General features: G+C 46.2%; 1 protein-coding gene across 1 annotated transcript in view; it reads right to left on the bottom strand.

The window, feature by feature from the left end:
- LOC142580213 (DNA mismatch repair protein Msh6-like) overlaps positions 1-24,907 on the bottom strand; it is a 745,039-nt gene that overhangs the window by 111,498 nt on the left and 608,634 nt on the right. The window contains exon 26 of the mRNA XM_075691108.1: positions 6,303-6,395. Within this exon, the coding sequence (XP_075547223.1) occupies positions 6,303-6,395 (93 nt within the window). The remainder of the gene's footprint in view (positions 1-6,302; positions 6,396-24,907) is intronic.

Raw genomic sequence — 24,907 nt, 5'->3', positions numbered from 1 at the left:
TGGAAGAATTTCAGATTTCTTTTTTGACCTCTGAATCCTTCCTCAGTACGAACGGACCTTTGTCACCCACTCCTTCGTACTCGACGCCTGCGGACGATGTTTCTAAGATGATCGCCCCTGACCTTCCTTCCTAGCAAACAACAGCTCTTTGCCACCTGCTGTCATCTTATTGGGACATCTTTGATTTGGATGACCGTCCACTTGGCCAGACATCTGTTGTCACGCATCGCATCAACACCGGTGACGCCAGCCCCATTCATAGGCGGCCATATCGTGTCTCCGCAACAGAAAGGGACATCATACAGAAAGAGGTAGACAGGATGATGGACAAGGTCATCATTGAACCTTCCAGTAGCCCGTGGGCATCACCAGTTGTCTTAGTAAAGAAAAAAGGCAACTCGTGGCGCTTCTGCGTTGACTACTGTTACCTCAACCGGATAACAAAGAAGGATGTTTATCCCCTGCCTCGCATTGATGACGCTCTTGACTTCCTTCACGGATCCCAATACTTTTCATAAATTGACCTCTGCGCCAGCTATTGGCAGATTAGCGTCGATGAAATGGACCGCGAGAAAACCGCCTTCGTCACACCGGACGGTCTGTATCAATTTATAGTCATGCCCTTTGGATTTTGCAATGTGCCAGCTACATTCGAGCGCACGATAGACTCTCTCTTGCGCGGCTTGAAGTGGTCTACATGCCTCTGTTACCTCGACGATGCGATTGTGTTTTCGCCGAACTTTGAGAGCCACCTGCAGCGCCTCACAACCATATTCTCCGCGTTTTGCAGGGCTGGCCTTCAGCTAAACTCCTTCAAGTGCCATTTCGGTCGCCGGGAAATTAACATGCTCGGCCATCTCGTAAACGCTGCTGGAATCTCACCTGATCGACAGAAAGTTCAGGTTGTGCGAAATTTTCCTGTACCTTGTTCAACAAACGATGTCCGTAGTTTTCTGGGCTTATGCTCTTATTTCCGGCGACATCGCTCACCCTCTCACTGACCTTCTTAAGAAAGACGTCTCTTTCTCTTGGCTTACAACTTCCCCGATTCTGTCACACTTTGACCCTTCTGCGCCCACTGAAGTACGAGGTGACGTGAGTGGTCATGGCATCGGCGCTGTCCTCGCTCAGCATCAACAGGGCCAAGACCATGTCATCGCTTACGCTAGCCGCCTTCTTTCCACGCCCGAGCGAAATTACTTCATTACTGAGAGGGAATGTCTCACGCTCGTATGGACAGTCGCGAAATTTTGACTGCACCTTTTTGGTCGGAGCTTCTGCGTCGTAACCGATCATCACTCCCTCTGCTGGCTCTCCTCTTTGAAGGACCCAACTGGACGAATTGCGCGTTGGGCATTGCGTCTACAAGAATATACATTTTCTATTATGTATAAGTCAGGGCGCCTGCATAAAGATGCTGACTGCCTGTTCCGCAATCCCGTGGATCAACCGGACGATACCGATTCAGACTCTGACATCAGTGTTCTATCCCTCTCCGGCTTCCTCCATATTGGCGACGAGCAGCGCAAGGATCCTGTTCTTCGAACACTTATGGAATGCCTAAGTTCCTCGCCCAATGACCCATCCCTTCGGATGTTCACTTTGCGAGATGGAACTTTATACCGTCGCAGCGTTTGTCCTGACGGCCCGGAGCTCCTCCTAGTCGTCCCCAAGCACCTTCGACTCGCCGTGCTCCAGCAACTTCAAGACGCTCCTACTGCTGGACATCTGGGCATCACTCGTACTTACGACCACCTGTGGCGCCGCTTCTTCTGGCCCGGCATTTATTGCTCTGTGCACCGTTATGTCACTTCTTGCGACCTGTGTCAGCGCCGGAAGACGCCTGCTATGCCTCCCGCTGGTTTGCTTCAACCAATTGATATCTCTACAGAGCCCTTCTTCCGTGTGGGCCTCGACCTCCTTGGCCCCTTTCTAATTTCTATTAAAGGAAACAAATGGATTGCTGAAACAAATGGATTATGCCACGAGATATGCCATCGCACAAGCGCTGCCAACCAGCTGCACTACAGATGTTGCTGACTTCTTACTAAAAGACGTCAGCCTGCACCACGGTGCCCCTTACCAGTTGCTGACGGATCGCGGCCGCTACTTTCTATCGAAGGTCGTCGATGATCTGCTCCGCTCCTGTTCTACAGAACACCAGATTGCTACTGCGTACCACCCTCAAACGAACGGCCTCACTGAGCGACTCAACCGCACACTCACTGAAATGCTCGCCATGTACATTTCCGACAATCACTGCGACTGGGATGTCGCTTTACCATACATCACTTTCGCATACAACTCATCCCGTCACGACACTGCCGGATTTTAACCATTTTTCCTTTTGTATGGCCGTGACCCCACCTTGCCTTTTGACACGTTGCTACCTTTCGCAGTACAACCACCCAGCACTGGTTACGCTCGCGATGCTATTGACTTAGCCGCCCAGGCCCGAGATGTCGCCCGTCATCGCCTCAAAGTCTTGCAAGCTTCTCAAAAGCGACGCTACGACCTTCGGCACCGAGACCATCATTTTTCACCTGGTTCCCTTGTCCTTCTCTGGACGCCTTCATGTCGCATCAGCTTGTCGGAAAAACTACTTTCCCGTTATTCTGGTCCGTACCAGATTTTATGCCAACTGTCCGACGTGACATATGAGATCGCCCCAGTCGGTAAGCCTTCAGTGCCTCCCAACATAAACAGCGATGTTGTTCACGTCACCAGGCTCAAGCCCCATGTCCCCCCATTAAGTGAGGCTGATGTTACGGTGAAGTGAAGGAAGAAGTTGAATTGGACTAGAGGAAGACGAAGTCTGGCAGTTGCCTGAACGCCATATACACCATTTGTAAATATACGTTATTTTACACTCGTGAGCCTGCTTTCTTCCCACAACAATATCATGTCGCACATTTCAAACAAAAAGTGCCAACCTTTCGGGTATAACTGAAACAAAATGTCGCAAATCTTATGGCCTAATGCGTTGGAGATCTAAATTGTAATTTTGGCAGAGGTTTAAGAAATATGGAAGAGTGCTTCTGAGCATATGTTTTCCGTAACCTGTTCTGAATGAATGTATGTGCCAAATATCGGTGTTTCTGGTTGCGTACGTGACATTTCTTTTCTGCGGTGATGCCAGTTATGCAATGAACGAGACATTGTTTTTGAGCTCGGTAATGTATTTAGAAATTAGGCGGCATGCGTACAGATAATAAATCGGCATTATGTTGTCTTTCATAAAGAGCGGTTTAGATGGGTGGTCATATGCTACATTGTATATTATTCTGAGCATTCTTTTCTGCTGAGTGTGTAATTTTCGTAGATTCGTAAGGGATGTTTCTTCCCAGACCAAATGACAATAATTTAGATGGGAACAGAGCAATGAATTGTGAAGGAGCATTTTCACTTTTGTAGGGAGGAGGTGCCCACGAGTGTAAATCGATCCAATGACACGTGACAGTTTAGATGCTACGTAATTTGTGTGATCATCCCATGCCATTTTCTCATTGAGAAGCACACCTAGTACTTTAAAGGAATTTACTATCTCTATTTTAAAATTATTAAGAATGATATCATCGTTAATATGGACCTCCTTGTTTTTTTTTTATGGTAAATAATGGCCTTTGTTTTCGAAGTGTTAATTTTTAGAACATTATATTTTGTCCACTTCTCAAGCTGCCTAAGCGTGCTGTATTTGCTTTCATGATCATTATTGAGGCAGATGAGGCTGAAAAGAAAAAGTGGGTGTCATCAGCATATATGACCATTTTTATTTCTCTGTCTATCTGTGTTATGTCGTTCACATATATATTAAAAAGGAACGGGCCTAAAATGCTGCCTTGCGGCATGCCAGAAGACAGAGCTTTTAACATTGGATCGGAGACCGTTTATTTCAACATAGTGTTGTAGATTTCCGAGATAGCTGCTCAACAGCATCAATGACATTCCTTGAAAGCCATATACGTGAAGCTTTTTTAAAACTGACTTGTGGTTCAAGTGATCAAAAGCCTTGGAAAATCTACATATATTCCTAAAGCTAAATTCCTGTCATCAAGAGATATTAAAATGTATTCTTTTTGTTCTAATAGAGTGAGTTCGGTGGACCTGTCTTTCCGAAAACCAAATTGTGAAGGTGTCAGTATATCATGCTTACTACAGAAATTATTCATCTGGGTCAAAATTACTTTCTCAAGCCTTTTCAAGAAAACAGGTAGTATTGACAAAGGCCTGTAGGTTCCAAAGTCATTCTTGTCACCTTTCTTATAAACAACTGCTACTCTTGCAATCTGCATTTGCTGAAGAAAGACACCGGTTGCCAGACAAAGGTTGAATATATGGGTGAGAAATGGTGTTATTACATCAGTAACATATTTCACAGGTATCACCTTAATACTGTCTTTATCACAGCTCCCAGAATTATTTAATGCAAGAAATATGGTCTTTATTTCGGATTCAGTTACAGGACTTGGGAAACATGTCTGATCTATGGTACAATTTATGTATTCCAGAGCCATCACATCAATCATTACTCTGGAGATCAATAAAAATATAATTAAACGCATCAGGCAACTTTCTGCCCAACAATTCTTCATTTTTCTGACTAACTTTTATAACCTGGTTTGAGAGGGAGCGAGGATTAAGCATACTATAACTTTTTCCACGTCACGTCATGATGGGCGACTTCAATGCCAGCGTAGGCAAGAAGCAGACTGGAGACAAGTCAGTGGGGGGAATGTGGCATAGGCTCTAGGAATAGCAGGGGACAGTTATTAGTAGAGTTTGCAGAACAGAATAACATGCGGATAATGAATACCTTCTTCTGCAAGCGGGATAGCCGAAAGTGGACGTGGAGGAGCCCGAATGGCGAGACTAGAAATGAAATAGACTTCATACTCTGCGCTAACCCTGGCATCATACAAGATGTGGACGTGCTCGGCAAGGTGCGCTGCAGTGACCATAGGATGGTAAGAACTCGAATTAGCCTAGACTTGAGGCGGGAACGGAAGAAACTGGTACATAAGAAGCCGATCAATGAGTTAGTGGTAAGAGGATATAATATGCGGACAATGAATACCTTCTTCCGCAAGCGGGATAGCCGAAAGTGGACGTGGAGGAGTCTGAATGGCGAGACTAGAAATGAAATAGACTTCATACTCTGCGCTAACCCTGGCATCATACAAGATGTGGACGTGCTCGGCAAGGTGCGCTGCAGTGACCATAGGATGGTAAGGACTCGAATTAGCCTAGACTTGAGGAGGGAACGGAAGAAACTGGTACATAAGAAGCCGATCAATGAGTTAGCGGTAAGAGGAAAAATAGAGGAATTGCAGATCAAGCTAGAGAACAGATATTCGGCCTTAACTCAGGAAGAGGACCTTAGTGTTGAAGCAATGAACGACAATCTTATGGGCATTATTAAGGAGTGTGCAATAGAAGTCGGTGGTAACTCCGTTAGACAGAATACCAGTAAGCTATCGCAGGAGACGAACGATCTGATCAAGAAACGCCAATGTATGAAAGCCGCTAACCCTACAGCTAGAATAGAACTGGCAGAACTTTCCAAGTTAATCAACAAGCATAAGAAAGCTGACATAAGGAAGTATAACATAGATAGAATTGAACATGCTCTCAGGACTGGAGGAAGCCTAAAAGCAGTGAAGAAGAAATTAGGAATTGGCAAGAATCAGATGTACGCGTTAAGAGACAAAGTCGGCAATATCATTACTAATATGGATGAGATAGTTCAAGTGGCAGAGGAGTTCTATAGAGATTTATACAGTACCAGTGGCACCCACGGCGATGATGGAAGAGAAAATAGTCTAGAGGAATTTGAAATCCCACAAGTAGCGCCGGAAGAAGTAAAGAAAGCCTTGCGAGCTATGCAAAGGGAGGCAGCTGGGAAGGATCAGTTAACATCAAATTTGTTATATGGTGGGCAGATTGTTCTAGAAATACTGGCCAGCCTGTACTATATGCAATGCCTCATGACCTCGGGCGTACCGGAATCCTGGAAGAATGCCAATATAATCCTAATCCATAAGAAAGGGGACGCCAAAGACTTTAAAAATTATAGACCGATCAGCCTACTGTCCGTTGCCTACAAAGTATTTTCTAAGGTAATAGTAAATAGAATCCGCAGAACACACAGTTCAATCAGCCCGGGCAGCTTACATGTGAGCACTTCGTGTCACTACAGGAATGTCACTTATAGTCGCTGCTCAATTCAGCTGCACCGATGAAGGAAACTGTTCAGAGGTGCAACACTGACACTGGGGAGAGCGTTCAAGAAAGGAGTGAGTCACCATGTGGGCGATGATCACCAGCAGGCCAGCTTGACGCATGAGAGTGGACTTGCCGCCCATGTTTGGTCCCGTGAGGAGGCTCAGCACAGGAGCCTGCACAGAATGGGCCATAGTGTCTTTTGACATCTGTCCACACATGCACTTATTTATTTGGAAATCGCAGAGAGGCGTCATTAATGTATTCTTGCTGCTGTAGGGCAGTTCACTATATCACCAGTGCCCTGTCATAAAAAGAAAAAAATAGAAACATACCTGCCAACCTGCGAACCTTAAGATTTGTAAGAATTCCATGGACATGACACCAAGGGACGTGGTCTTAAAGCTTACACTGAGCAAAGCCATTTTTGGGATGCCACATACTCTATAAATTTCTTTGAGATGCATACGCATTCGTGACTCAGGTTGACCTCCCAGGCACAAACTCTGCACAAAAAGTGCTTGCGAGCCATGCTAACCTTTAGATACAGCAGAAAAGCTTCAAGCCTGGGCCAGTTGGTAAGGGGCACCTTGATGGCATTCACAGGGCACCAGGGCAGGCACAGTGAAAGAGCACTCTGCCTGTCCTTTCTTTTCTTGCCGTGTGCGCACGTGAACGCCAGCAGCACGCTTGGAATAGCACCAGAAGTTGACAAGCAACAGACTGTTTTTAGATTACAGCAATTTTTTCAGTGAGTCTCTCGTTGGCAACCTCCACTTGTCAGGCAACTTATCTGCAAGTATACACTTCCTCAAAGCAAGCAACCCACTTGCATCTTTTCCCACCATCAGAAGACTCCAAAAGAAGCCATGGAGACCAGAAAAACTATTTGGCAAATGGGATTTATTTTTTGGAAGACTACTCGCAACATTCGTAAAATCGTAAAACAAGCCCAAATTCATAAACTTTACTAGAAATTAGGGATGGGTGGCAGATATGGAAAAGGAGAGACGAAAGACTTGTGCGACTTTGCAGAATTACAGCTTAATTTCCAGCAAAGCTGTATCTTTTGAGCAGTTGGAATAAAAATTTTAGCTTCCAGTAATTAACCACAAGTTTTAAACTGTTCCCCGCATCTGATTAATCCATTTGAAATGTTACCCATGTAGAACACTTCTGAGAACTTGCCCTAATAAATGTTTAGTGAAGGCCAAACACTGCCTATCTACACATTTTCCACTTTGAATGCACATTGGCCATAATGTTCCCCCCATTTTTGCTAAGTCTGATCTCAATGGCAGGTACAGTTCTCTCACAGCAGTTTTTAATAAATGAAGTGCTGTGCTTAAACCAGACCTACAATGTTCTGCAGCAATCACATGAATAATTTATTACAAAAACCCACACACCATTTCCACAAAATATAAACAAGTTGACTGATTAAGCTAACCAAGGACACAGTTGGTGCCTCACACAATGCGTGAAATTAACAAGAAAATGAGGGTTTAGTAACTACTTGCAAAACCAGGCAATTCAAAGTATCACCACACATGACAGATATAACATGCCCCCTATTTTTGCTGAATGTGAACTGGGTTTTAGATGTGCGCATGAGCTCCAGGTTACCCGAAAGCCTACACCTGGCAGTTATGGCAACCCGTCATTATGACTCGGGTCAGGCCTGGGCCACTGTATTGTTTTGTTGAATGAGCTGGGCATGTACAGAGCCAAATTTGAGACCAGAACAAGGGTGCTACAGCAGAATAGCGCTTGAGTGCGACATGCTGAATGAGTTCGAAGAATCTGAAACACTTGTTTAAAGCCCGAGTCACTGGACAACTTGTTTTTGTTAATAAGTTATGGAGTTGTGTGCGTTTTCTGAATGTAGTAGGGTTTGAATGTTAAATTAGCTTTTAATTCAAAACAGTAAATAAAATTACATTCATCTTGGAGAACACTGCGACAGAATCTTCTGCAACGTCTTCTGGCCTTGAAGGTATTCCAAATAAAAATAAAGCCCATCTCCCGATGAACGTCAATGTTAATGCAATAAGCATCAAAGCAATGTAGCAACACATCCTACAACACACCCATTTATAATAACACCTCTTTTAAAAATATATCGGATATAACAATGAGCAGCCGATGCACCATCACCTTCTATATGTGTTCTATGGTAAAATAAAATGCTTACCGCAATGCTCCCATGCCACATTATTGGCTATAACACTTAGATCTGGTCATGGGATGTGTGATCCTAAAGAAGAAATAATGCAAAATCCTGGAAAAAAAGTGGCATGACTGTCAACAGTACTGTGTTAGCATGAAATCAATATAGTGACACAACATACTGCCACCACTGAAATGAGTTATGTATGAAGCGTTTCCTGCAGTGGGATTTTTCTTTTGTGCTTGCCTAAGAACACTTGGCACCATCTGGCGCCACTGCTGCAAAGCCTGTGCGCGGCCTTCAAAATACATGGCGTGTCAGTGCGTGAAAATCCTGAGAAACGTGTCATGCGACAACCAGGCTGCCCTCTTGCGCTTCTTTCTGGACAGGCTGCCCCATCTACTTGCACCGCTTTGAAGTCCGTGAGTGACCTCCAAGACGAGAAGCGTGGTGCGCCGGTGCCTGCGAACGCTGACAATACTTGCTGCACACTCAGTGGTGCATACTCAGTGACCCAAGTTGCTGAGAGGTTCATTGAAGCGTGGCACACACCCAGTGCATTTGCGGCGCAGCCTGTAAAGCATCGGTTTGAAAGGTGCTCATTGAAACCGGCACATACTCAGTGCATTCGTGGCACAGCATGCTAATGCATCTGGTTGCTGTCCTTGAGGAACACTTGCAACATGGGTTCGATTCCGCTCAGCATTGGAGAAATTTAAGGAATATTTTTCATCATTGTAGAGCAGCACTTTCCCAGTGGCACATACCTAGTTAACCAATGAAAAATTATAAAGAATACAGGATAAGCGCGGGTCCTGTATTCTATGGCCTGCATTACATATTCTATGGTCCAGCACTTGTCCTGTATTCTGTCTTATGTTTCATATGTTTGTGCGCTGCCCAAGAACGGAGAGCATCAGCGAATGCAGATTGAAGGTCAGGAGCGATCATGCATGTGAAGCGGGTGGCAGGTGGGCATGACAATGAGGTGGACTCTGAAACCTCAAAACAATGCTCAGTTGTCAGTGCAGATATGGCACAATGGTCCAACAGAGCCAAATGGGTCAGCAATGTGCTTTGCGGAACGACGTGCGGGCAAGAACCAAAGTAAAGAATAGGCAGATAGGTCCAATTGCTGGTGACATGGACGACTGTGTTCAGCCGAGTAACATGAAGCATCATGAGGATATCAATAATCAGGGATAAAATGTAATCACTGTCAGGTAGTGGCGGAAGAGATGACAGAGAAACATGTGGCAGCGGCAGGCGAACAAAGATGGCGAAATGGAGGCGAGGCAGCTAGGCAGGGGAGTCGTCAGGGTTTTGTAGCAGTTCGAGGTGCAAAACTCCCGTTGAGCAGTTGATTTGGGCAGGGTGGGATGTGAGGAAGTTGATGTCAATAAGGTTGTGAGGACAGTGCTGGAGCACCGTAAACAGGACGGATGTCTCATAATCAGCAATGATGACTGAAGTGGAACATATGCTAAGGACGATCAGCGCACTACCATCCATAAGACACGACAGGTGGCTCAGCAGGGGCTACCACTTTTTTCAGATGGCAACGAAGATCTAAACTCATAATTGACACTTGGGCGCCTCTATCTATAACGGCTTTAATGGTTAGGCCGTTGACAAGGACATTAAGAAGATTGTGATGGTAAGAAATGGGAGGCAGACGGTTTTCAATACAAGTCAGCAGTGCAGAGTTACCTCTGGCCGCTGCGCCATCTAGTTTCCCGAGGTGGACCGGAAGGAAGCTGGTGGAGAGTGGTGAGACGGAGGTGATCGGGACTGGTGACATTCAGATGACGGCGAACGGCTATAAATGGGCTTGGGATGATCGGGGTAAGTGCTGGGCTCTCAGGGACGGGTTAAAAAGGATTGAGATTATCCCTCATGCTAAAGGGGTAGATAGAAACAGAAATTTGACTGCGCGGCGGAAGACCAACAGCTGTGGCAGTGCCGAAATATGTAGACAGCGTGTCCACAGAGAAAGCAAATACAGTAATCCCTCGTTATAACGAAGTCAGCAGGACGGTGAAAAAATTCGTTATAAGCAGTAATTCAATATAAGTGACCATGCACTCGAGAAAAGCTAAAGCAGTCGAGCTTTGTTTGCACCACAACTGCGAGGAAGTCAAAATACAATGTAATCTGTGAAACAAAACTTTATTCAGGTGCAAAAAAGGCAGTGAGCTTTGGCTGTTTCAAGTTCTTACCGGGCGCGAGCAACCCCTGCTCTAATTTGGCCAAGCATTGCACGAGGCTGTGGTTGCCACCCATGCATTCAACCTTATTTTGCAACAGGCGTAGTACTCCCGCGTCTGCAACATAGTTAGCACATTACGTGGCTCTTCATCCGCCGGCTCTTCGCCCTTGTTGGGGCCACCAACAGTGTCAATTAGCATCTCCGCATCTGTCACTGGGGCAAGCATGGGAGCAGCAGCATCAGCCAACGCGAATGTCTCAAAGTCGCCTTCTACCTGGGCCAGCAATTTTATGAACAGCCTTGTACAGATTGCTGCAAGTCCGGTCATCGTCAGGATCGCTGACAGTGGCGCAGGAAAAGCCGACATGCGCAGAGAAGTTGGCAACTTTTGAAGGTGCGAGCTCTTTCCATGAAATGTTCAGCAAATGGATCACACCAAGCAAATCAATGTCATACCTCTTGCTGGTATCATATGCTTGTGGTAACTGACACCACCAGGGGGCGAGTGATGTACAATAAAAAGCAGAGCGCATGACCTGTGCGATCAGTGTGCCTACGCCCCTCATGGCGGCTACTATGTCTTCAGTGCCGTGCGCTATGGCCGCAGGTCTGATCACTACAACTCTATTCACTACAACTGGCGATGAGGGAAAATGCTTCAAGTAAATGACACCGGTGACGGTGACACAAGAACAAGCATGCTGGTCATCGGAAAGATAGACAAGTTCAACGCGGACACTGCAGACTCGACCATGTACCGAGAGCGGGTGGAACTATTCCTTACGGGGAACGACGCGCCAGACGGTAAGAAGACGGCCGTATTTCAAACGTGTTGCAGGGCCGCAACGCATTCCTTGCTGCGAAGCCTACTGGCCCCTGAGAAACCTGCTTTTAGCATGCATGTGACGCCCCCTCAGGCATAATGTTCGTTCGCCGCCAGGCTCGGTGGCCTGCCAAGCTCGGCAGGCAACATTGGTCACTGCACTGCAATAAACACAGATGAGCACGGCTGCTCGGCGGTCAGTCATAGTTCAGCACCACCACGCTGCGGAAGGTCCGTCTAACGGAGGGTGCCTTGAGCCCTCCCTTGTTCCCGAACCCGGGTGGATTGTGACACTGGCGACGAAGATGGGATCCTCGTGACACTGGCAACAAAGATGGCGACGAGTACCCACGGATCGTCCCACGTCGCCGAGAGCAGCGAAACACCGCCCCCCCATTGCTGCCGCCATGCCGCTGTATGGAAGGCTCGAGCCGTTCGAGGGAGATGGGTCCGCCTGGCAAATTTACGAGGAGCAAGTCCACGTGTTCTTCCGGGCAAACGACACACCCGAGGCCAAACAGCGGGACATTTTCTGGCCAGCTGCGGGACCCGCGTCTTCAGCCTCTTGCTCCACCTTCTCAAGCCAGCGACGCCGCACGTTAAGACGCTGGGTGAGCTGCTCGCCATACTGCGCTCGCATTTCAACCCAGCACCATCCACACTAATGGAGCGTTTCCGCTTTAACAACCTGAGCCGCCGGGAAGGAGACCCACGGGCAGTTTGTTGCTGCGCTACGAGGGTTAGCGAGTGCCTGCGTTTTCGGGGACCAACTGGACTCGCTGCTCCGGGACCGTTTCGTCTGCAGCATCAACAAACCCGCCATGCAGACGCGACTCCTGGAGCTTCCCGACCCCTCGCTGGACAACGGCATGAAGGCAGCGCTGGCAATGGAAGCTGCCGCCAAGGACGCCAGCGAGATTGCCCGTGCGACTGGCTCACCGTCGGCGGAAGCGGCGGTCAACGAGTTGGCGACAAAGGGCAGTACCTGCGGTCGCTGTGGTGGTGCCCACTCCCCCTCACAGTGCCAGTTCTCTTCAGCACAATGCTTTACGCGCGGGAAAGGACCTGGGACCTGCTGATGCACTGAGCCGCCTCCCCCGCCAGAGGTGCCTGATGCTGTTCCAGAACCTGATGAAGTGTTCATGCTGGAACACGCATACCCGGAGGGTGCCTCGAGCTCTCCCTTGTTCACGAACCTGGGTGGATCGTGACACTGGCGACGAGGATGGGATCCTCGTGACACTGCCGCAGCGAACTTAGTGGCAATTTTTGAAGCCCTCAACAACCACTTTGCGCCAAAGGTGTCAGAAGTGGTAGCAAGTTTCAAGTTCTTCTCACGACATAGGTGCGACAAAGAGGCCGTGAGCGAGTACTTCGGGTCGTTAAAGTGACTAGCCAAACAATTGCAAATTTGGGTCATTCCGAGACTGCATGCTACGAGACCAAATTGTCAGTGGCATTGACGACATACCAATGCAAACGTGATTACTGGAAACAGCCGATTTAAGCCTAAAAACTGCAATGAGTACGGTATGGACCATTGAGTCTGCTTGCAAGGATTCCCGTCGTACGCCAATCGATCACCCAAAGCCACAGACGGAGTCAGCCCAATTGACAGTCAAAACAGCCATGGTGGCAACAAACGTAGTGTAACCTGGGCGTCGCGAATGCGGCTGTTTCCGCTGCAGTGGTACCCATCAAGCATGCCAGTGCCAACACGTCAACTACAAATTTGTTTGCTACAAATGTGGGCGGCAAGGGCGTCTGGCAAGAGTGATAGTGAGTTAGTAAACAGAGAGGCACGGCATGTAGATTCGAGGCGCGTGAACACCGTGGATGAAGTGCTTGGGGCACCCATAGCGAGTGAAACACCGGAAGCGTACAACCTTTGGGCACTTCAGGTGGCTGGGCCGGCGCCTATGCGCATTGCTGTTATCATTAATGGCGTTTCACTAGAGATGGAACTTGATACGGGCGCAATTGTTTCAACCACAAGTGAAACAAAGTTCATGCAGCGTTCCCTCATTGTCGCGTTGTCTTTTCACCGTGTGTTCGTCCATTTTAGTGCTGCCATCAGTTTTAAAGGGTGTTCCCATTGGCTGCCATGGAACTATCTGACGTACAGCTGAGGAGTTCTTGCGGAGACATGCGACCAGTCACCGGGAAGTTTGCGGTCGCTGTAAAGCTTGGGGAAGAGGAGAAACAGCTACCTCTGTTTGTGTTAAGGGGCAGTGCCCCACATTGTTTGGTAGAAGCTGGATGAAGGAATTATAGTTGGGAATTAACAAGCCGTTAACGGCTTGTTAATTCCCAACAATCTGCCGTTAACGGCAGATTGTTCTAGAAAAACTGGCCACCATGTATACGCAACGCCTCATGACCTCGAGCGTACCGGAATGCTGGAAGAACGCCAACATAATCCTAATCCGTAAGAAAGGGGACGCCAAAGACTTTAGAAATTATAGACCGATCAGCTTACTGTCCGTTGCCGACAAAGTATTTTCTAAGGTAATCGAAAATAGAATCAGGAACACCTTAGACTTCCGTCAACCAAAGGACCAGGCAGGATTCCGTAAAGGCTACTCAACAATAGACCATATTCACACTATCAATCAGGTGATTGAGAAATGTGCGGAATATAACCAACCTTCATATACAGCTTTCATTGATTACGAGAAAGCGTTTGATTCAGTTAAAACCTGAGCAGTCATGGAGGCATTACAGAATCAGGGTGTAGACTAGCCGTATGTAAAAATACTGAAAGATATCTATAGCGGCTCCACAGCCACAGTAGTCCTCCATAAAAAAAGCAACAAAAACCCAATAAAGAAAGGCGTCAGGCAGGGAGATACGATCTCTCCAATGCTATTCACAGTGTGTTCACAGGAGGTATTCAGAAACCTGGATTGGGAAGAATTGGGGATAAATGTTAATGGAGAATACCTTAGTAACTTGCGATTCGCTGATAATATTGCCTTTCTTAGTAACTCAGGGGACCAATCGCAATGCATGCTCACTGACCTGGAGAGGCAAAGCAGAAGGGTGGGTCTAAAAATAATTCTGCAGAAAACTAATCTTTAGCAGTCTCGGAAGAGAACAGCAGTTTACGATAGGTAGCGAGGCACTGGAAGTGGTAAGGGAATACATCTACTTAGGGCAGCTAGTGACTGCGGATCCGGATCATGAGGATGAAATAATCAGAAGAATAAGAATGGGCTGGAGTGCGTTTGGCAGGCATTCTCAGATCATGACAGCAGGTTGCCATTATCCCTCAAGAGAAAAGTGTATAACAGCTGTGTCTTACCAGTACTCACCTACGGGGCAGAAATCTGGAGGTTTACGAGAAGGGCTCCACTTAAATTGAGGACGACGCAAGGAGCTATGGAAAGAAGAATGATGGGTGTAACCTTAAGGGATAAGAAAAGAGCAGGTTGGGTGAGGGAACAAACGCGAGTTAATGACATCTTAGTTGAAATTAAAGAAAAGAAATGGGCATGGGCAGGACATGTAATGAGGAGGGAAGATAACTGATGGTCATTAAGGGTTATTGACTGGATTCCAAGGGAAGGGAAGCATAGCAGGGGGCGGCAGAAAGTTAGGTGGGCGGAAGAGATTAAGAAGTTTGCAGGGACAACATGGCCACAATTAGCACATGACCGGGGTAGTTGGAGAAGTATGGTAGAGGCCTTTGCCCTGCAGTGGACGTAACCAGGCTGCTGCTGATGATGATACACTATGACTTCTGCGTCGAATATATTCAAGGATCCGAGAATGGGTGGTGCAGACTATTTAAGCCGACTGTCTAGTGTCACTGAGTAGTTTATCGGCTACACATGCTAAGTGCGTGGTGTCAAATCGCAGTCACCTAGACTGTTGAACTCTTCACTTATTCTGTGTTATCCACTATTTGAGTGTATCCGCCCTTACCTTGATCACTACTTCATCACTCTTTAACGAGAGGGAAGTGTGGCAAGAGGACGGCACTTAGAAACTTGTGGTTGGTGTGCGGGGCTGAGAAGAAAAATGCACAGGTTTTTGGTGCTTGTGATTGGCGTGCGGAGCCGAAGAATGCGGGAGTGTGTGTGGTTGGTGCGCGAGACAGCAGCTGCAGCGACGGGGCGGACCAGCTGACAGAATGACGCAGCACAGCGAGCTTTAGACGGGAGCAGATCAAATGCTGGGCCACGTCCCGGCTTCTACCAAAGTCGTGGCTCCTGCTGAGCTGGGCGCCGTCTCGGCTCTTACCACCGCTGCTGTGCTGCCAAGCTTGGGCCACGTCCCCTAGTTCACCCTGAAATACCTGGGCTACGTCCTAGCACCGCATTCCCTGAACCTGAGCCTGGCCGCTGCTGTCCAGCTTGAACCAGGCTACATGCCAGAACTGTGCTGCTGAGCCTATTGGTACGTCGCAAGCCGACAACAAACTGGGTTCACCGCCATCGGGAGACAAGTCATCCAAACAATCACCACGACGCCTCAGCTCCTAAGCCAGAACTGTGAGTGTTTCAGTGTGACGGTTGCTGCGTAGCACGAGAGCTTACATACTGAAAAGATTTTGCGCCAAAAAACAACACACACAAGAAAGACGACGACACTACGGGCGCTAGCCCAGTGGTGTCGTCTTTCTTGTGTGTGTTGTTCTTTGGCGCAAAATCTTTTCAGTATGCAAGATCACCAACCAGCCCAGCAGTTAACTCTTCTAATGAGAGCTTATATTTATCGTTAAATATTCCCTGTGTTAGTTCCATGCGCCGTGTTTTTGGTGTAAAGGTCTTTGTGTGCTTTTTTTGTGCGTTTGGCTGGCTGTCTGCGCCCACATTCAAGTCCCACAACGAGCCACCATCATATACTCTCTCGAGGACGTGCCAGTGTGAGGTTGCTCATGCTGGCGCATGTGCCGCTTCATTCAGTCCTGACCTGCCATCCCTGGGTGGGCACTGCGGTGCAGCTTTTGAGGGTAAGCCGTCCTCACCGCCGTCAACCATTGCAACAAGCTGCCGTGTCTGGAATTGCCGCCACACAGGACCACACTGCACGTCGACGTGCATTCCATCAGTTCCTGCCAGAGGTTGCCATTGCATCTCGTGGACACTTCGTCAACGGCATCCTTCCAGTGATTTACATTGAAGGAGGGAGGGAACAAAATGTACGAAAAAGGGCTGCCAATGGCTGCTAAGGTGCAAACATTAAAGGAGTGCAAACACTGTAGTTGGCGCAGACATATCCATCAACTGCAGTCCGGTACAAGCTTGAGGAAACAATGGACGATGACCACAAGTGCCCTCGGAAAGCATTTATTATGATTTCAACTAGCCCTTCAAGCAGGTTATAGTTGACATCACTGAGAATTTCCTTGAAGAGAAAAATACGTTAGGTAAAGAGGGGCTACCAACTTACCAGCCATGGTACGGGCGGCTGTGGCAACTGGCACAGCAAAAAACATGTTTGACTAACCACGTGCGGCAAAACAGGAGCGGAAGCAGAGCCTTCTGTACTCGCCACTTGCAGGTAACTAAAGAGGCTCGTACAATGTCGGAGGGATCTCACAGGACATGCCCAGTGAAGCTGACCGTGCTTGCGATTCCGGTGTGCCACCAGACGAAGGAAGGCTTCTCCTTTCTCCCCAAACCTGCTAACGCTAGTGGCCAACGTGACGTTTGCCGTGCATGCAACCATCATGGGACATGAGGATTCCTGCACACGTAGCAAGCTAATGGACAGAAGCTGCGAATTTTGGAAAATTTGTATCATCCTGAAATTCTTATCAAGCATGATTGTACCACTCAGACTTTACTGTATATTCTCCCAAGACAGCTGGCTAAATTCTAAGCTGTTCATGTAGACCACATGATAGACAGTTAAGGACCTATCACAAAAACTATAATAAAACATTTGACACCTTTGTGCAACAGTTGCTTTGTAAACCAAGGTTTACTTTTTCAATGCTTTGCAGTAATCAGGCATGACGGGAAAGGTAGTTCCAAGTTTAATCATTTTGTTTTTCAAAAAGCTTTTAAGTGTCCGTTCCTGCGATGAGCATTGGTGTGCCCCGTCCTCTCTCAGCGTAACCAAGTGAACGTGCATCGAGGAATGAAAGAAGGCGATATCGAAGAGAGCGCAAGGAGGAAAGCGGGGGAGGAGGCTACTGTGAAAGCATGAGGTGGAAAGCAGAGGAGGAGAGTATTGCAAAAGGGTGAGGAGAAAAGAAGTAGACTGTGATAGCGAAATGCATGCAAGGAGGAAAGGGGAGAAGTCACCTTGAAGCACCACCAGATGGCGCATATCCTAAAGCTCCTCTATTTAGCTTGTGATTAGCTTGTTTGGATTTTGTGGCAAATGGACGTGCTTTTTGGGGGTCCATGGCGGCGACGAAATCATAAGTTCTTGTGCATGCTTTGAGCTTGCTTCTGTTTTTTATTTGCTGGTTTTTGCCTTTAAATAGTAATTGGGTGTTTTTCTTTTTCTTTCCTTTTTTTTATCTCTTATTTCGGGTGCGCGGGCGTGCTTTGCGGATATTTGATTTGCAGGATGGTTAGAGCGTCCTTTCGGGCCCCGAGCTCCAACACGTGCAGCCGGAGGGGACGTTGAGTGTTTGTAGTCTTTAAATGGTAGGTTGGAAGTGGCAAGACAAATAGCTATTAGTGGTTTTACTGTGCGTGTTTTGGTAGGAAAGTGAGAGCGTGGCCGCGTGTGCAAGAGCGTGTCATACCTTCGGTCTCCTCGGCATTGATTGCTTTTGAAACAGTGGTGAGAGTTGCTTTGCGACATTTTGAGGATTTGGATGCTGTGCGCATCGGTGTTTGCTAAAAGCCACACGCTCTGCATTGATATAGTATTATAGTATTTGCATCAGTAGTAGCATTACTATAGTATTGTAGTATTTGTAAAAAGCCGTGCAATACATGGCAAGAAAGCCGGTAAAGCAGGCAGTACGCGGGGGTCCCTCAAGGCAGATCAGGAGACGGAGGAGAATGGAAAGGGTGTCGAATCAACCGGCACACAATGTGATGTCGATACTAGGCTGCAGAAAATGGAGGCTTTCTAGGAAGAGCTTTTTAAACAGGTGCAAGAGCTCAAAAATTAGCTAAACAGGGAGCGTGATGCACGGAAGGCAGTTGAAAAGAGACTTGAAGCAGCCGAGCAAAAGCTGAACAGGGCCGCCATTGTGACCGAGAATGTGCGTGCCAATAGAACGCAGACCCCCAACGTGACAGACGAGGGAGGGTCAGCGAAATACGCGGAATGCATGCAGGGTGATCAAGAGTTAGCTGGAAAGAGCGGCACCTACCTTGAGGCCACCACGCGGAAAAAGCAGGAGCCCAGGGGACAATGCCCCTTGTCGAGTTCGAATCACACGGAAAAGGACAAAGGGAAGCAGGGAGAGGTAGGAGAGAGTGAAAGGGTGATTATCGCTGGTGACTGAAACCTGGCTGGGTGCTCAAAAGCAATTGTGGAGAGGGTTCAAGGCGACAAAATAGTGGCGGTAGGGACATTTTCAGGGCGGACAGTGGGTTCTGTCATGGAGCGAGCAAAAGAAAAGCTCGCAGAAAATGCCCACGTGCGCAACCTTGTCCTTGTAGCAGATGGGCTAAATGTCCTAAACCGGAAAGGCCCAGGGCTAGGTCAGCGCTTGGCGAAGGGGGAGGACTACTTGCGCGAGCTATCCCCTCAGGTGCAGATCGTGGTGTGCACGGTGCCGGAGGTGCCTGTGCGTGACAGTCATGTACAAAGAGCCTAGTGGCTGCTAATGAGGCAATATGGAAAATGAGCTGAGAGAAAGGCTTCGAGGTTGTCGAAGTAAACAGGGAAGTCAGAAGTTGTGGTGCTTTTAAAGGAGACGGGACGGGTTTGCTGGCGACTTGGTGGTCACGCTGTTGCTTTTTTAGGGGGCCCGCGGGCGCTCAGAAGGTCAGAGTAGATAGTAATGAAGAAGGTCCCCTAGGGGAACATCAGAAGAGCATCGCCGTCGATAACAGAAAAAGGAGAAAAGCAAGAAAAGGAGCTCGCCATGCAATAGGCTACATAAAGATGCAGGGCAGCAGAAGAAAGGAAAAGTGGGCAGAGGTTGAGGAGCAGTTACATAGAGAACGAATAGGGGTGTATACGGTTACAGAAACGCACCTTAGAGACTCAGAAGAGCCGCCAGTTATTGGGAATTATGTTTGGGAAGGGTGCAACAGAACTAAGTCAGAAAGAAAGGGAGGGGGACTCGGAACGCTCATCCATCAGGGAGCCAAATGGAAAAGAGTAAATTCACAATGTCAAGAGCATCTGGTTGTCAGGTACAATGAGTGGGAAAGAAACTTGGCTGGGCGTTACGTATTTGTGGACCGGAAAAAATTGCACCGAGAAGAATAAAGAGTTAGTGGAATGCATAAGCGCTGATATTAAGGGTTTCAGAAATGGTGCTGAAATTGTCCTATTAGGTGACATGAATGCCCACATACAGGATTTAGATGGCTATACCGACAATAACGGGAAGTCAATGCTAGACCTTTGTGAGCAACATAACCTCGTGATCGTGAATACAGGGCCTAAGTGTGAAGTACAGATCACGTGGGAAGTGGGAAACCAGCAATCGACCATTGATTACTGTCTGATGACAGAAGGAATTCATGAGGGGCCACGACACCGCAGCTGTGATGCCACGCTCACTTTTCACGCTTGTGCAGGTGTTGATGGTGATGCTCGGTTCATCGTCGGCCGTTGCACTGCAGCGCCTGGGTTATCCATAGGAAAATACCGGACCTAATGAAGACAACGAGCTGAAAGGTTTACGTTGGATGCGCAGTCAATCGTCGAGTCTGTCACCGGATCAACCACCAGTTCTGGATATGACTGCATTGCTCGGCTGGCAACATGGAACCTTATCTACGACAAGCACAGTACTAAAGCACACCCATTTCGACAGCACATCGGGACACGGCATCGCAGCTATGATGCCACGATCACTTTTCATGCTTCTGCAGGTGAGCCTAAATGGTGCTTTTTCTTTTCGTAACAACGATGTGTTCTTATTAGCGGTGTCGTGGTCACCCGATTCAAAGAAGTGTTTTTGTGATTGTGTCTTGCATCTATGGCGCCTTTTGCTGCTTGGGGGCGACGTAGAGGCAAACCTGGGTCCCATGACTAAACCACAAGAAGAAAAACTTGATTTTGTATTCAGCACTGTTCAGAGACTAGATTCTAATAGTATAGGTATTTTAGAATCTGTTAATAAGGTACTTCAAATCCATATCGGCATAAAAAGTGACCTAGACCAACTAAGTCGACGTGTTTCTGAACTTGGAACTAAAATTCTGACCAATGTTTCTGAGAAAGTAGCACTTAACTGCGAAGAACGCTTTTCTAAAATGCAGAATCAACTCGATGATTTCGAGCGAAAGATAACTTCAGGGCTTTTGTCAGGGGAGGCTAATGCGCACTCCCTTCCAACCCACGAAGTGAGCATCTCCAAAATAGAAGATAAGGTCGACGATTTAGAAAACCGCTCCTGCAGGTGCAATTTACTATTTTACGGGCTTTCTGACTCTGAACAGACCGAACGATGGGAAACTTCTGAGCGCCTGGTTCAGGAATTTTGCGACAATCATCTTGGTATGAAAGTGTCCTGAATAGCAAGAGCGCGCAGATTAGGTCGTTTCTCTAACGATAAAAAGCGACCGATTATTTCAAAGTTTTCCAATGACAAAGAAATTGATGCACTACTTGGCTATGGTTACAAACTAAAAGATAAACCTTTTAGCATTTCCCGTGACTACTCTGAAACAGTGCGAAATAAATGCCGCAACCTTCTGCTATTTTACAAAGCAATACGAAAGGAAGGAGATCGTGGGCGACTCGTGTTCAACAAGTTGTTTATTAATAATGACGTTTATATCTGGGATAGCAATCAGAAACGCACGAAGCGAGTGTCTGAAAGAGCTACAGAATGACGAGTGTCATGTGATCACACTAACCATCAATCCACTGGACCGATATCGAGGAAGAATGAGGCCCAAGACCGCATTCCTTTTCTTTACATAAACATAAGAAGTGTCATTTCTAAAACAGTACAGCTATCATCCATCATTGTCTCATGTTCAGCATCGATAGTGATACTAACTGAAACATGGCTTACAGATACTGTCCCCGATACCCGCATTCTGGAAAGCTGGACTTCATTTAACTACTTTCGATGTGACAGGACAAATTGAATAGGTGGTGGCGTTTGGTGGCAGTGCAAAAAAATCTTTTCGCCACACGTATTCACCTTGACACTTTTTTAGAGTGTGTGTGGGTTTCCATAAAACATAAAGCAGGCCTTATAATCATTGGTGCTTTTTATCGACCTCCTGACATGGCCAATACGTTTTCTCGTGAATTCCAACAGCTCTTTGAAATCATTACTGTCACATTTCAAGTCACATTACTGTTCGTTTTTCTAAATCTTTAGTACTAATTTTCGGTGATTTTAATTTCCCCGAAGTTGATTGGGCTAAACTTTCAACAGCAACCTACCTATCAGAGGCCCACAGTTTCCTGCAGTCATGTCTCGACTTTTCTTTAACGCAGCTTATCACCCGTCCTACGCGATCTTCGGCTACATCTGCTAATATTTTAGATCTAGTATTAACCACTGATCCTGACGTGTGCTTCGACTTAACTCATGAAGATGGGCTATCTGATCATGATATCATAACCGGTAGTCTTGCAGTTTCCCTTCCAAGACGTCCATGCTCTGATAAGTACATCCGATGTTACAATAGAGCGGATTTTTACAGCATAAACTCCGCGCTATCTGACTTCTCTTTACATTTCCTCAATAGATGCCAATTTCAAACCATCGAACATAACTGGGCTGAACTTAAAACCACTCTTACTGACCTACTTAATCGATTCGTCCCTCTAACAAAAATAGCCTGCACCCCGACAGCCCCGTGGTTTACCGTAACGCTTCGGCGCCTTAATAATAAGAAAAAACGTTTATATCGTAAAGCCAATAAAGCCCGCGACTCAGATTCCTGGCACTGTTATAAGACCTGCGATAAGCAATATTAGTCACTGCTAAAATCATCTAAACGACATTTCTTTGCCCATGACCTATATTCTATGCTCACTAACAATCCTCAATGTTTTTGGCACGTAATAAACCTGAAGAGCTATCCCGATTTAACACTAGTTGATGAGCACAGTGATATGGTCCACCACTCGGAATGTGCTGAGTTATTGAATAGCGCATTTTCATCTGTATTTACACAGGAAGACACCATATCTTCACCAACCCTTGACAATCTCATTAACATATCAATGCCAGAAATAACTGTTAGCGAAGCAGGTATTTCTACTTTACTAAATAAACTTTTAAAGTTTCTTTCGCCTATGATCACACTGGCATTAATAATAAAGTGTTAAAACATTTGTCACCTAGTTTATCACCTATATTGTGTGCACTCTTCTCGCAGTCTTTATCAACTAACACTATTCTGCACGATTGGAAGGTGGCAAAAGTCATACGCATTTTTAAGTCCCGAGACCGAACTCACCCATTAAATTACCGCCCTTGTAAATTACTTGAACACATCTTGTATACTGACATCATGAACTATTTAGAAGAGCACAAAATTATTGTTGATTACCAACATGGCTTTCGTCGTGGTTATTCATGCGAAACACAGTTAGCCGGCTTTTTACATGACATACATTCATACCTAGACCTTGGGTTTCAAGTTGATGCTATCTTCCTGGATTTCTCGAAAGCTTTCGATCGCGTTGCTCACCATAGACTAGTACTGAAGCTAATCAACCTTAACATACACCCAACCGTTATTGGATGGATTAAGGATTTCCTCTCATCCAGAGTACAATATAGATCTGTTAACAACAGTAATTCCTCTTCTACCAAACTAACCTCTAGTGTTCTGCAGGGCAGCGTTCTTGGCCCTTTGCTTTTCTTAATCTATATTAATGACCTGCCTAACTGTGTGTCTTCCCACATCAGACTTTTTGCCGATGACTGCGTAATATATCGATTAATTTCATGCGACAATGACAAAGATATTTTTCAAACCGATCTTAATGCTATTAACACATGGTGTTCAACATGGTTGATGACTCTTAATACAGCTAAAACGAAGTGATTATTTACTAGGCGCAACCACCATATCCCAACATCGTATGTAATATCTAACAACATAATTGAACTTACAACTTCATATAAGTACTTTGGTGTTCACTTACAGTCTGATCTAACAGGGCATCATCACATCCGCCTGACGTTGGCATTAGCTAACCGCTCTTTAGGCCTCCTCAAACGCAACCTTAAGCATGCTCAAGCTAAACTACGCAGACTAGCATACATCACATTAATACGCCCCAAAATCGAGTATGCATCAGCTATCTGAGATCCTTGTCAAACATATATCACCCAAGAAATCGAATCACTGCAAAACTGCGTGGCCCGTTTAATTTTTTTCTGATTATTCACCCTATACTAGCATTTCAGCACACCTCGTTTTCCTTCTTTTACATCGTGCCTATTTAATTCCTTTAACTTATTTTCTCAGACAGTCTTGTATTTTCTATCTGAGTTTCACTTGACTAATGTATTTCGTATATTGTTTTACTTGTGTATTTTGCTAGATATCGTACTTTTGCATAACTTTTGTGTTTTCTTTTGTAAAAATTTTGTATAACTTTTGTGTACTTCAGTTGTTTTTTCCGTAACGCGCAAAGCTCACATTTTTTCATGTATCGGTTCCCCCTATGTAATACCCCTTGGGGGGCCTTTAGGGGTATTATGAAATAAATAAAATAAATAAAATGATAAGTTGAGAGAAACGGTCATCGATGAGGAAAGGTTTAGCAGCATAGGCAGTGACCAAAAACACATCATTTTGAAAATGGGATATGTAGTTGGGATAGAGAGCAAGGAGAGCAAAAGGGCCAGTCCAAATTTGAATGCCGAACAAATAGCAAATATAGTCGCTAGAGTTCAGGAAGAACTTGGCAAATAGCCAAGCAAAGAGTGGGAATATGGTGAGCTTCTAAGTGTAATACCGACAGAAATATGGAAAGAGAAACAACATCATCGTTGGAAAGGAAAAGAGAAACCGAAAAGCTTGTGGAACAAAGAGATACGAGAAGCAATCGCTGAATGACAGAAAGCATCTCGAGAGCACAGGCAGGCAAAGAAGGCGCAGTTGCCGCAGGATGAAGTAACCAGTAAATGGGAAATATACCGGGAGAAAAAGTCTATGGTTCAAATACTGGTGCAAGCAAAATTAAAAGGTGAAAGTGAACGTTGGTTGTCAGAAATACGTGAGAAAAAGAAGGCCGCACCTAGAATATTTTGGAATCACATAAAATTATTAGGCAGGAAGTCAACAACAATACAACAACATATCCTAGATGAAGATTAAAAGAGAATGGAAAGAGAAGTGGCAATAAATTACATCCGAAAAGTAACAGCCGAATCTTTCTAAAGCAATGACGAGGTTGTATTTGA

This window comes from Dermacentor variabilis, chromosome 4, assembly GCF_050947875.1.
Source record: "Dermacentor variabilis isolate Ectoservices chromosome 4, ASM5094787v1, whole genome shotgun sequence".
NCBI lineage: Eukaryota > Metazoa > Arthropoda > Arachnida > Ixodida > Ixodidae > Dermacentor > Dermacentor variabilis.
This window is presented reverse-complemented; position numbering and strand designations above follow the sequence as displayed.